The following is a 13,652-nucleotide window of genomic DNA, read 5'->3' as shown; positions in this document are numbered from 1 at the left end:
TATTTTGACAATTTTTACGTACTATTTGAAAATATCATGACATCAATAGCACTACGTTTACGATTCTATAAATAGCAAGCTTTTTTTCAAGGACAAAAGTCAAAGAAAAAATAAGAAACCAAAACCAAAAATCCCTTGCGCGTCGGGGATGAAAAACTTCATTAAGCTTAATAAAACAACGATGAATATCATTTTTATCATGATATCTAATGGTTACTAAAAAATCCAGTGAACATATGGAGTAAATCATGAATTATTTTTTTATTTGTTGAGTTCTAATTATTTTGGTGTGGTCGATTTGCCTTTTTGGTCCACTCGTAAAAATACTGAATCTTAACTACTCAACAGGTTCATACATATCAGAATCACTTTTTCACATGTTTAGAGGCAAACAACTTACGTCCATTGACTGAAAAAACGTGAAACCAAGAACTGGAAGCTTCCAGCTGGATGTGAAATCACGTTGATGAAGGACCAAACACGTAATATATCACCTCAAACCTATACCATCAGCAGCTCCAATCGCACATAAACTCTAACATAAACCTACACCATCAGACCGCCGCTAACATCAGAATGCAACTAAATTGACTTACAATACATGAGTAATGACACAAATAAAGCCAAGCAACAGGAGGTCACCAAAAATCAACCTTCGGGTTTATACTACCAGAAAATGCATGGTACTCAAAAGCAACAAGCGATGAATTTTAAGCTTGGTTAATTTCCCTAGTCCTAACAGTGTTGCAAATAACGACTTTGGGATTATTTTTGTAAAGTTAATTCAAATGCTACAATTTCATCCTCATCTTTGATTCAATATCAGTTGCACCCCCTGAAAAGAGAAATGCAATGTGTTCTGACGCAGATATCGCGAAAAACCTACATAAATTTTGTACTTAAACATATGCAAGTTTAAACAAAATTGACGGAAATATTCATTACAATTTGCTCCAGAGCGGCTGAAAAACAATATCAGCGTAAAATGAAAAAAAAAAAAGGGAGCATTAAATAATTATACACTAAAATACCAACAGATCACATAGCACTTGAAAAATATGCTTTAGTGCTCAGGGATTCAGACTGAACCGTACTTCGAAAGCCCAACAGTACATTCATCACATTCACTGCAGCAAAAATAAACGATAGATTGTTCATTGAAACCCCATGGCTATTTCTTAAATGCAGTAGTAGGCTTTCACTAATAGTAATTCCACATTATATTTAGGCACGTATAAGATAACAAGTAGTAGAATATTATGTTTGTATAACAGATACATAAATGATGATGCCAGTAAAAATAACAGGATTGAAAATTAATTCCTGTTTTGTTAAAAACAATATGGAACAGCTGAAAGTTGAGAGAATGATGCAATTGACTAGCAGGATACACACTAATCCCAGACACTCTTCGTATAACATGAAAGTAAGTTCAAGCGTCAAAATGATTTTTCAACCTCTACAAAATTATAAAGGTTGCATCCAACACATTGTTACAATCAACCCGGTTTCCATGTTCCAACTTTTTACCTACTAAAATATGCCTACTTCAACAAGGTACCACAATTTTGTACATAGTATTACAATTTGTAAATGTTACCTCAAATGCTACGAAACAACTAGTAGGTGTTAAAGTGGCTATGTGAATTCCTAAATGAACAAGTGTATTGGCAAGATTGGGACCGGTGATTTTGTAACTCAAACTCATTCAAACAAACATCAATACCTGGTAACAATAATGGAACTGTAATTCGTAACTCAATCTAATGCATCCCACTGGCCAGCAAAAACTTATACACTGTAACAGTCATTCACTACGAAAATCCAATCCAATCATTCCAGTTCACCATAGAAGATATAAGCAACTTTCATACCTAATCTCACATATTTGCAAACTTGAAAATGTCATTGGTGTCCAATATTTTAAACTCCAACAGCCAAGACACTTGATTTTAATGATCAATCTGATTCCATATTCTAACTTTATTACCTACTAAAATATGGCTACTTTAGACTTGTAAACGTTACCTCAGTTGGTACTAAACCACTGATAGAAGAAAAAGTGGTGTTGAGAAAACCAAAATGAGCAACTGTCTTGCCATTATAACCTTTGTGAACTATATGTATACCATTTTGTTTTTATTTTGTAGGATATACACCCTACACAAACTGTCCCATTGAAACAAATTTCAACACCTAGCAAGTTAGAGCAACGAAACAGTAGTTTGTAACAGACAAAGTAGTCCTCCACACTGCCCAGAAAAAACCGATGCATTATCACAACAGTCGTTGACTACAAAAATCACACACAAACTAAAGAGTCCACAACAGAACACATAAGCTGGTTTCATACACAGAAATATTTGCAAACTTCAAAATTGTGTCCAACATTTTAAATTCTAACGGCAGGAAACATCAACAAAGCAAACCTACCAATCAAGATTGGTAAAAATTAACGTGTCTCAAGTACTTACTCAAACAATTGTGAGATTATAGCTGTTGCAAAGCTGAAGTAATGCAGCTTGATTTGCCGGATCTACCACTTCATTGATGACCTTCGGGTATCTCCCAGGGGAAAGTGTTGACAGCCGAGACAATGAGGCAACGAAAAATTCTTTGGGATCTCTTATATCTTTTAGTGGATCTTCTTCTTTCTTCCCAGCATTGTAAAGACGAACAAAAGTAGCAGTATAACCAACATTTTCTGAAATATCTGGCACATCAAGTTCCTCGTCAGCCCTTTCCTGTTCTGGCCGCGAAAGAAGAGTGACAATGCTGTCCACCATCTTACCCCAGGATTCAGCAGCAGCAGGATCCAAAAGAATTGGAGATTCACAGATGAGTCTGGTTGAGGCAACAGCAGCCAACTTAAGCTCGATGGCTCCCGTAATCAGCTTAAGATTAGGTATCCAAAACTGATTCAAAATCACATTAAAAATATCTGGCTGCACACCGTTCATAGTATCAACAAGGTTTGAACACCCGTGTTTAATCAGAAAAAGTGAAATAAATATCAGAAGAGACTTTATGAGTTTTACTGTTCGTCTTCTTTGGAGCTCCCTGAAAAGAGCAGCCCAGATATGAGAAATATAAGGTTTAATAACACCGTACTCAAGACTCTCAATGACGGTGTTGAGTACATAAAATCCTTGATCAGATGTGCTAGAAGATTGTATAAGTGTGTCAAATATGCCAAGCACCTTAGTCAGTCTATCCCCTTGGTTGATCTCATTCGGTGCCTTTTGAAGGAAGGCCTGGAGTAGACGCACAAGTGCAGGGACATTTGGGGCTCTCTTCCAAGAATCAGGCGACAAAAGAATAACAAATATCTGCATATAAATGGGGGGAATGGGTGATCTGTTTAGCTCAACAAGCTGAGCAAGCAACTGAAATGTGTATGGAAAAAACTCGGTTACATCATTGGTCAAAATTATTTCCAACTTGGGGAAAAGGCTTGCCTCGAAAACAGATACAGACAAGCCCTTCTCACAGCCCCGTTTCACAAGAATAGCAACAGACTCAAAGAGATAATGATTGAAAACGGGATTTTTAGGATTTCGGCAAACTTCGCCAAGAATAAAGGTCAACCCCTCAATGCAAACTCGAGCAACATCTGCAGAAAGATCAGCCACTCCAAGAACCCTCATAATGCATTTCATGACATACTGATTCTCCTCAGACTCTTGGTGTTTTAAGGCACTGAAAAGATTGTTCATCAGCACGGGGAAGATCGGAGTGATGTCTGCTGAAGTATAGCGTGGCCCACCCACCTCATCCTTTACCAACAACAGTTTCTCAATACAACTTGCAGCGTAAGAATGTACAACATTTGATTCCGAAGCTAGGAACCGAACCAAATCTGGGAAAAACTTCAATGCGACGGCCTTCGATATTTGATTCCGGAACATAGTAAAAAACTTGAGTGCACCTGCCTTAAGCATGGGATGCCCATTCACATCGGGACTCTGCAGCTCAGGGACAATGACGGATTCAAAAAAGCTCTGAACGTCAACAAGCTCAGTGGAGACGTAACTAGTTCCAGCCTTCTTGATAGCGAGAGAAACAACCAAGTATATAGCACAGTCCTTGTCCTTCCAATTAGCCACAGGGTTGGCAGCAAATGAACTTAACAAACTCTGTATCTGCGAAGAGACAATGTTCCTTACAACATCCCCATAATGCGTAGCAATTCCCTTGAGAAGCTCACAGGCAATCCTCCTCCTAGTATCAAGATCACTACCTTCCATATCCCTTCTAATAAACTCTATATAATTCATCTCAAAAAGCTCCTCATCGTCTTCCCTCAACTTCACATTGGGAATCACAATTCCCTGACATATCTGGGGCACAACCCCTTCACTCGCAAACAAGTTATGGTGAACACTAGTACTGACCGTGGTCAAAAACTTGATCGCGGTAATGGCCAGCTGATCCCGGTTAGAAGACTGAGACACATTCCCCAGCAAAGTCCACACAGCAAGAGCAAAATCATTCAAATAACCCTGAAATTCCTCTTCATTCTTTTCCATGTACAGATTAATATTCTCACAGACCTTGGCCCTAAGCTCATCGACAACAGCAAGACCATCGCCACCACTTCCCTCGAGAGCAGGATAAGTGGTGGTGAGATATTTCCGAAACTCACCCATCCACTCCTTCATGTGATCCTCAAAGAACTCAGGGAGCTCCTGAAAATTCAACGAGTAAAAAATGCTACAGCACAGACTCTGTGACTCGAAGAGCGGGCGCAGGTTCGCGCCGGAATTGACACTGGCGTCGATCAACGACGCCGTTTTGAGGAAAACCTCAAGCAAAGGCGCAGCAAAATTATCGAGGCAATACTTCAAATCGAGAAGAAGATCATTGGTTTTAAAAACGAAACGGAATTTGTTAAAAATGGAATCGGCGGTGCCGAGAATGCCGTTAACGGAGGCATAATCGGACGCCTGTGACGCGTTTTTCAGATTGGAAACGAGTTCGGGAAGAAGCGCCGGCCACTCCTTGGGGAAATCGTGCTTACCGATAACGGCGAGGGCTTCGCTGAGCTGACTCTGAATCTTACGGGTAGCGGAGAGCATGAGTGGAACGATCAGGGACTTTATCTGCTCCTTCTCCGGGGGCAGTATGGGAGCCTCGGAGGACCACCGCGTGCGGAGGTGGTTCTTGAAGTTCACGGCGGCGGCTTGCCTGATCTGGTCGTCCACGGAGGGCTCTGCGACCAGGCGGAGGACCACGAGGCCGTAGTTGGGACGGTCAGCAGCGTCGGCGAGGGATGTTTCGGCGCGGCGGCGGGGCTCGGGCGCCGGAGACAGCGTATGGAGGAAGCATTCCGATAGGAATTGAAGAGTCTGAGGGTTCCACTCCATCACCACAACACTTTGTGAGAGGTTTTGAGTGAAAAAGAATTTCAATTTGAAGTTTGAACACCAAAATTTTGTTGCGAGCCCCGCTGCGCACTTAAATAACCTAAGAAGACACGTGTAGACTTGTAATAATAGGCTAGATACTCCAGTTTAGGCCCAATTACGACACCTATGATCCAGTTTGACACAAATTCATTTTTTTTTTAAATAATTTGTTTGAGTAAGGATTAAACATTTTCTGCTATACAATAAACGTAAGTTTAAGTTTAAGAATAAAATGAAGAATAATAATTATTTAAATTATATATATTTCTATATATATTAATGACTGTGACAGGGTTTCTAATAATAAATATTATTACAAATTATTTTAATGTTTAATTGATTCTTTAAGACAGATAACAAATAAATTTGTGTAATACTCTTTGAATCATTTATATTAACTGGATATTAGTATAGATATGGTTCATATCCAATTTTTTGAATCAGATATGTGGACGATATCTCTCATTTTAAATTACTTAAATATTTTAATTTATTTCAAATATTTTATTTTAAATTTATATTATTATAATTTATTTGTATTGGTTATTATTTAAAGAAAAAATAATGTATTATTTTGATATTATATTTTTAATAATATAATATTTTATAAGTATTTAACTAATAGAACATAAATTTTATATTTGATAGATATAAACATGAATTTTGGAAAGGATACACAAACTTTATTCTAAGGAATATAGGTCTCATGTATGATTGAACATAAATTTAAATAATACTTTTTCTTTGAAAGCTTTTCTATTTACACTAAAGATTGGGGATTGTGTATGATTAATTAGCTTGATTTTCTATTATAAGTAATTTATAGGATGTGTTAATCACTAAATAGATAAGATTTGATTAAATTATTCAAAATATTAAGTAAAAGTCACATGTATATATACTTGTGGTATTTGAATTCACTTAATTTTAAAGATAAATCACTTAATTCACTTAATATTAGTTAAAATCAGAAGGTTAAAACAAAAATAAATTATAGTTTATAAAATATATATTTTATTATAAATTTTTATTCTGTGTCAATGTTTCAACTTCAAGTTTATTGAGATGATATTATTATAGTCAATTATCGCATCAAATGTATTATCCGTTTTGGAGTTAAAAGCTTTATCACGATTTTGTCCTTAAAGACACCTTAACGAGTTATAAAAGGAATGAACATATAAATTGTCATTGATCTCAATTCCTAAACATTGTGAGACTATATTTAACGTAAAATTAAAACATTGGTATTCACCCTAGAATGGAATGAAAGATCTTTCTTTTTATTAAAGAACCTAATCTAATCGTGTAAGTGATTAGTGAGAATAGCTACTTTTTTAACCTCATAGTAAACAATGACAGATCTTTTTCCTTTGTTTTCTTGGGAACCTCTTTTTGGGAACCTCTTTTGGAATGGCTTTTAAGAGAGATGAAGTTCTTTTTGTTTAAGATGCAGTGCAAGATCAAAGTTTCAATTGTTTCTCTTCTAAAAAAAGCTAATAATAGGGTTGAGTAAAGCCTACAAAGTGGAAGAACAGTGAGATTAATTTTGTTTGGAATGAAAATCTACCTTGCAATCTGACTCGGAAAAAAATCTACAACCTAACATGTCTTAGCAATATCTACAACTTAGCACAACTGAACGAAATTACAATCCAATACAACTGGAAAAAATCTAAAACCCAACATCTATCGGTGAAATCTACATTGTCAGAAAACCTATAACCTAACTTAGTTAAAAGAAAAATCAACACTAGCTCAACTAAAAAAATTAACTCCAATTCCGTTAGAAAATAACCTTAGAAAAACTAAGGTCATATAAAAGCCTTACTAGTTCGAGTGGAAATAATCTTTAAAAAATTTAAGGTCAAGTAAAAGTGACATTGGTTTAATTAAAGCAAAGAGTTAAAAAAACTAAGGTCAATAAAAAATTGCTCCAACTCGACAGATTTTAAAAAATAGTACATTACTCCAATGGCCAAATTTTAAAAGATTATTGATATAAATAAATTGTGTTTGACAACAATTTAAAAAATATATATATACTTTAAAACAATATTTTACTTTTATAAATATATCTTTTATTCGTATTTTAGTCATACTTTTTACATATGATTTTGCTTTTATAAATATTTATTTCTCATTTATTCTAGCCATGCTTTTAACACGTTTTTTAAACCTTTTTATTTTGTAAGAAATCATACTTTGTGGCATTTTTTTTTTTTTTTGACAACACGCTTTTTTGTGTTATTTTTTGTTTTATTTTTTAAGAGAAATTAAAAGCACTTTGTTCTGATTTTCTTTTATGCTTTGATGCAAGTTTTTAGTAAATTACGTTTTTTTAATGTTTGTAATTTGTTTTTAAATTTGTGAGTTTTAATAATATTTCATTGTGTTAGTGTTGAGTATGGTTGATCTCCAAAACTGCCACTGATTAGTTTGAAAAAAATTTGGTGTTGATTGGTAATGAGGAAAATCAGTTGGGAATATGCTGGCATTGTAAGTTTGGACCACACCCAGCCACAACAAAAATTCACACAAAAAACTAAGTAAAATACTTTTAAACTAAAAAAATACAAACTTAAAAAATCTAATCTATTAAAAAACACCATTACACTATATTTTTTAAAAGCTTGTAATAATCTTAAATAATAATAAAAACAACACAAAGATACTACAAACGTGCTACTGAGCATAACTTTAAAAGGAAAAAAATGGTGATATAAAACAATTTTTATAAAAAAATACAAAATCATGCTACAAAGTAGGACTTTTAAAAAAAATAATAAAAAATACAAAGTAAAATTGTAGTTTGAAATATCATCTATCCAATCTTGAGGGGTGAGTGAGTCTTTGTTTAACAACTCAATTATAAATAACTCATTAAGTTAAGTAATTGTTGAAGATTATGCATTTAATAAAAATTAAAAATTAAGATATTTTTTAACATACTCTTCTAAATTCTCCAACGTACGTGAAATTATAAATATAAATGATCTAGTAATAAAAGTTTATATTTATTTATAATTGATGTGAAACTTCGAACACAATTCAATAAATGTGATCCAAAAGAATTAAATATGTATAAAATGAAATATTTACTCAATAAATACGTGGTGGTATGAATTATTTATCCATAATATTCTTTTAACATTAATTAGGTAATGAATTGGAGTTTGTGGTTATATACAATTTGCTTATATCTATAGGCTTAACAATTAAGACCCTAAGTTACTATTCCAAATGGAGGGTACATATTTTACAACGTTAAGTTTCACTGATTATATGCATTAAGAGAGTGAAAAACTTGTTGAATTTTGTGGAGATAATTGATAAACCTAGACCATTAGTTGAACAGAGTTATATGCATTCATAGTGAATATGATAATAATGAAAATAACACGTCTCAACTATCAATGTATCTAATAATCATCATCTTAATTTTAGTACAATATACTTATATAAGAGAACAAATATCTATAACAAACTGTTACACTAACACTTTGAAAACGACTTGACGAAATATATTTGAAAATGATTTATACATAAGAGTAACATAAATTATTTTTATAATTGTTTTAAATAATTTTTCATTATATATTTGTTATTATTATATAATATATTTATTTTTAATATTTAATATTTTGTACTCACTAAATAATTGTATGGGTTTTATTTTTAATTTTGTATCCATGTTAAAATAATGTTTATCATGTTTAGAAGAAAAAAAACATTTATCTACATTAAATTAATATTTAATTATAAGAATTAAATTCAAATTTCAAGTTATCAAATACTGAAGCACAAATAAAAATTACATAGCCATAGATTACTTGTAAGATCTATATTTTAAGCAATTTTTGGAAAAATATACCATGAGTTATTTAGTCCCGGTATGACATAATAAAACACTTTTAAATGGCATGCCGAAACTTATTTAAAGTGAAATAAAAACTTGTAAGAAAATACTTTCAAGATTTGTTAGGTGGAGGAATAGAAATTCATTCATTAATAAATCATTATTTCAACTATAGGTCTATCCTTGTTAGGTGGAAAAAAAGTGTAACGATCTTGAGTCATAATAAGAAACTCAACTTTTTAATATATTTATATGTTATATGTAAGTTAAAACTATTCTTTTATTTATTTTACTTTTAAAAATATATTTTGTTGATGAGATAAAAATAAAAATTACTTTTTATATCTTGAAAATATATATTTCTACAAACAACTAAATAAAATATTAATTAGAGTAGAAATTTTATAATACATACATTGAAGTAAAAATTGTAAAATAAAATCTTAGAAATGAAATGACAAGTCCACAAAATTTAAATTAAGAACTCACATAGTTATCCCTGGAATGAAAATTCTCGTTTTCATTATTTTGCAATGAATGCAAGAGAGACTAGGGTTAAGAATTGAGTTCTTGTGAACAATGCCTCCGGAATTCAAATCAGAACAATGCAGCTTTAAACAAAATTGGTCAAAACATTACAATTTACTTGCGGTTCAAAATAATAAAAGAGAGAACCAAATAATTATATACTAAACTACCAACAACTCACATTGCACCAGTGTCGTAAAGATCACAATCTTTTGGGAAGAAAAAAAAGTCGGATCATAGAGTGGATCGGAATCTGTCTAGATCAGAGCAATCCAGCAATTCATGGATCGGATCAGAGGATCTTTGGGCCTCTCCGATCCATGACTCAACCCAATAAAAAAGCTGAAAACCCAATTTAGACAGCTTCTTCCTGCACCTCCATGATTTCTTCGGGCACCTCCATAAAATTTAAAAATACCAAAATTATCCTTCAGTAAAAAGATAAAAATGAGAAAGGAAGTTACTTCGTGTGGTGGGGTGCATCTGGAGGTGGTGCTTGAAGTGGTGTTGGAGGTGGTGCTTGAGAAGGTGGTTGAGGTGGTGCACAGTGATAGGTAGCAGCGGTGGTAGGTGGTGCACGGTGGTAGGTAGCAGCGATGGTAGGTGGTGTTGGCATTGGCACCGGTGAGGTACATTCTCATTCTCATTCTTCTGCCTTAAATAAATATTTTCGCATTAGTTAATCCGGTGGATCCACGGATCACATAATCCGGTGCTTAAGTAAAGCGTTCTGGATTAGATAACTTTTGTGCATACCGGATCCAGAACCTGCCAAATTCATATTTCCGGATTGTGTAATCCGGTACCAAATGAACTATGGATTACACAATCTGGAAGTGATTTTAGAACATGACTTACGTAGTCCGGTACTCAAACATGACTTACGAATTATACAATCCGGTAGTCATTTTGCTGTGAAAATTTTGACTTATGGATTACACAATCCGGAAGTCACCTGAAATGACTTATGGATTACGTAATCTGGAATTCATTATGTTGTTAAAATTTGACTTATGGATTATACAATCCGGAAGTCACGTTGTCAATTACTATTTTTGTTTTGCATATGGGAATTTATGCAAATTATAATAAAATTAAAATTTATGTTTTATGAATGAAGGTGTAAGTATGGAAGAATTAATGAATTGTGTGCATCAACATGGATTGTTTGAAGGGGACTATGGTATCCATTTTACAACAGATGAGGTGAATAAAATTTCATTTCATTTATGTTTATTGCATTATAATTTGAAGAAGTGATTTTGTAATATTGTTAGAATAACTTTGTGTAGGTGTTTCCTTCGCGAGAAGACTTACTTGAATGGGTCCGTAGGGTTGGTTATGGACTTGGTTTTGTTATTGTCATTATTAGGTCTGACATAGCAAATGGTAAGCAAGGGAGAAAGACATATGTCTTGTTAGGCTGTGAAAGGGGGGTAGTTACAAAAAGTATAAAGATGGTTTGGAGGTTAGTGTAACTGGTACTCGAAAATGTGAATGTCCCTTTAAATTGCGAGGTAAACCTGTTGGAAAGGGTCAAGGTTGGGTACTTAAGGTAATATGTGGTACTCATAATCATGATTTGTATGATACCTTAGTTGGTCATCCATATGCAGGCAGATTAAAAACGAATGAACATTCAATGCTTGTTGATATGACTAAAAGCATGGTTAAGCCAGGTAACATTCTACGTACTTTGAAGGAGAATAATGAGGATAATATGACAACAATAAAGCAAATATACAATGCAAGATACTCGTACAAGAGATCAGTTAGAGGACCAAGAACTGAATTACAACAGTTAATGATGTTGTTAGACCGTGACAACTATCTTCACTGGAGTACGTGTCATGAGTCTTCAAATATTGTTAGTGATATTTTTTGGACTCATCCTGATGCTGTGAAACTCTTGAATGCATTTAACATTGTATTCTTAATGGATACAACTTACAAAACAAACAAATATCGACTGCCTTTGCTTGAGATTGTTGGTGTAACTTGTACAAGTTTGTCCTTTTCTGCTGGTTTTGCATTCTTATCTAGCGAGAAAGAAAAGAACTTCATATGGGCATTACAAAAATTTAGAGGGTCACTTTTGACATCGCATGTGGGGCCTGAAGTCATTGTTTGTGATAGAGATCTTGCTTTGATGAATACCATCAATATTGTGTTTCCTAAAACAAGAAATCTTCTTTGTCGGTTTCACATCAATAAGAATGTTAAATCAAAGTGTAAAATGTTGGTAGATTCTGTCGAGGCTTGGGAAGTTGTGATGGATTCATGGAAGACTATCATTGACTGTACAGAGATTGGTAAATTTGATGAGTTTGTGAAAAATTTTGAAACTATTTGTTCACCGTGGCCATTACTTTTTGAATATGTGAAGAACACTTGGATTATTCCGCACAAAGAAAAGTTTGTCAAGTGTTGGACAAATTTGTTAATGCATTTGGGAAATACAACATCAAACAGGTATATGAATACTTTTACTTTGTTTAGAACGTGTATAATGTGTAATTGTTTTATTATGTTTTATACTATACAGGGTTGAATCAGCTCATTGGTCTTTGAAACGAATATTACAAAATAGCATGGGAGACCTGTGCTCGTGTTGGGATGCTATCAAACATGTTATTATACTTCAACATAACGAGATTAAGGCATCATTTCAAATGAGTCTACATGTGATAGGACACACATTCAATGTGCAATTGTATAAAATGTTGGTTGGCTCTATATCTAAACATGCTTTAATTCTCATTGCTGAAGAGTTTGATCGGGTCAATGATGTGGGGTTTGATAGTGAACGATGTGGATGTGTACTCAGACAGACTCACGGATTACCATGTGCTTGTCAGTTAGCCAGGTATGCTATGGGTGTGATTCCTCTTAATGAAGTTCATGTTATGTGGACGAGACTGAGTTTTTCAGGTTTATCTGAATGTGATTCATCATCTCGGTTGTCAATTCAACATGAATGGGATGTGATTCTATCCCGGTTCAACGAGGTTGATATTTGTGGCAAAGTGACAATCAAAAACAAGTTGCGTGAAATTGCCTATCCGGACATGACAACATTATGCGCACCACTTAATGTAGTTAAGACAAAAGGATCTCAAAAGAGTCAAGGAAATAAATTTCAGAGGTCTACAAAACGCACCCCTTCATATTTTGAGCATGTAGATCGCATCCATTTTGTAAATGATAGTTCATCATCTTTGAAGACTTGTAAGGGAAAGGTTAAGGTGATGACCAACACCAATGCAATTCCCATGCTTGATTAATTTCATCCGAAATGTCACCCTTATATTTTGGATATAATAGATGTTAAAGCTGATGGACATTGTGGGTTTCGTGCTATTGCCTCATTGTTGGGGATGGGTGAAGAGTCATGGCCACTCATCAGAATGGATTTATTCAAAGAAATATCTCAGTGGCGTGAAGAATACGCAACATTGTTAGGTGGTCATCAACGAGTAGAAGATATCAAGAGGTCCTTACTAGTGGATGACCTGCATGCTCAACATTTGGACTACGAAGGCGACGACGTGGTACAACACTGGGTCGATCTCCAAGTTCACCTCTGCGAATGTATGGGTGTGATACCGTCCTAAACCAAGACATGTACTCAGGAACACATGCAGATGGACTAGAAGCAACTCTCAAACCTGTCACCACGTGGTGATCAAACTGCAACCACCTTTGATCAATGACATGTGCACTAGGAGCCTCAGCCGCCATCGGTGATGATGGAATGCTCTGCTCGTACCCAAATTGGCGCAAAACACGCTCGGGCATATGTTTATGTGATAAGCTGCCCAATCGCAAGTGACCTGAGAATAAATAGATGGTCTCAA

General features: G+C 34.3%; 2 protein-coding genes across 3 annotated transcripts; one reads left to right on the top strand and one right to left on the bottom strand.

Annotated features, from left to right (window-relative positions):
* Window positions 1–237: 237 nt before the first annotated feature.
* Window positions 238–5,449, bottom strand: LOC137831914 (cellular apoptosis susceptibility protein, putative / importin-alpha re-exporter). 2 transcript variants are annotated; one of them, XM_068639818.2, is made up of 2 exons: window positions 2,475–5,445; window positions 238–546 (listed from the first exon to the last, which is right to left on the bottom strand). In XM_068639818.2, the coding sequence occupies exon 1, from the start codon at window positions 5,364–5,366 to the stop codon at window positions 2,475–2,477; it is 2,892 nt and encodes a 963-aa protein (XP_068495919.1). In that variant the 5' UTR covers window positions 5,367–5,445; the 3' UTR covers window positions 238–546. The 2 variants fall into 2 exon arrangements, with proteins under 2 accessions (XP_068495919.1, XP_068495918.1); XM_068639817.1 differs by lacking the exon at window positions 238–546 and adding an exon at window positions 784–1,127 and having other exon boundaries at window positions 2,475–5,449.
* A 4,942-nt stretch (window positions 5,450–10,391) lies between these two features.
* Window positions 10,392–13,079, top strand: LOC137833523 (uncharacterized). Its single transcript, XM_068641866.1, has 4 exons — window positions 10,392–10,424; window positions 11,088–11,184; window positions 11,412–12,267; window positions 12,341–13,079. The coding sequence occupies exons 1-4, from the start codon at window positions 10,392–10,394 to the stop codon at window positions 13,077–13,079; spliced, it is 1,725 nt and encodes a 574-aa protein (XP_068497967.1).
* Window positions 13,080–13,652: the final 573 nt, after the last annotated feature.

Source organism: Phaseolus vulgaris, chromosome 6 (assembly GCF_051622355.1).
Source record: "Phaseolus vulgaris cultivar YP4 chromosome 6, ASM5162235v1, whole genome shotgun sequence".
In the NCBI taxonomy this organism is placed as follows: Eukaryota; Viridiplantae; Streptophyta; class Magnoliopsida; order Fabales; family Fabaceae; genus Phaseolus; species Phaseolus vulgaris.
This window is presented reverse-complemented; position numbering and strand designations above follow the sequence as displayed.

What these genes read in the sequence shown, in the direction of transcription:
- LOC137831914 (XM_068639817.1), bottom strand. Translation starts at nt 5,366, where the DNA reads ATGGAGTGGAACCCTCAGACTCTTCAATTCCTATCGGAATGCTTCCTC.
- LOC137833523 (XM_068641866.1), top strand. Translation starts at nt 10,392, where the DNA reads ATGGTAGGTGGTGTTGGCATTGGCACCGGTGAG. An exon ending in TTGGCATTGGCACCGGTGAG is followed by an intron (nt 10,425 to 11,087) that starts GTACATTCTCAT and finishes AACTTTGTGTAG; the next exon opens with GTGTTTCCTTCGCGAGAAGA. An exon ending in GGAAATACAACATCAAACAG is followed by an intron (nt 12,268 to 12,340) that starts GTATATGAATAC and finishes TATACTATACAG; the next exon opens with GGTTGAATCAGCTCATTGGT.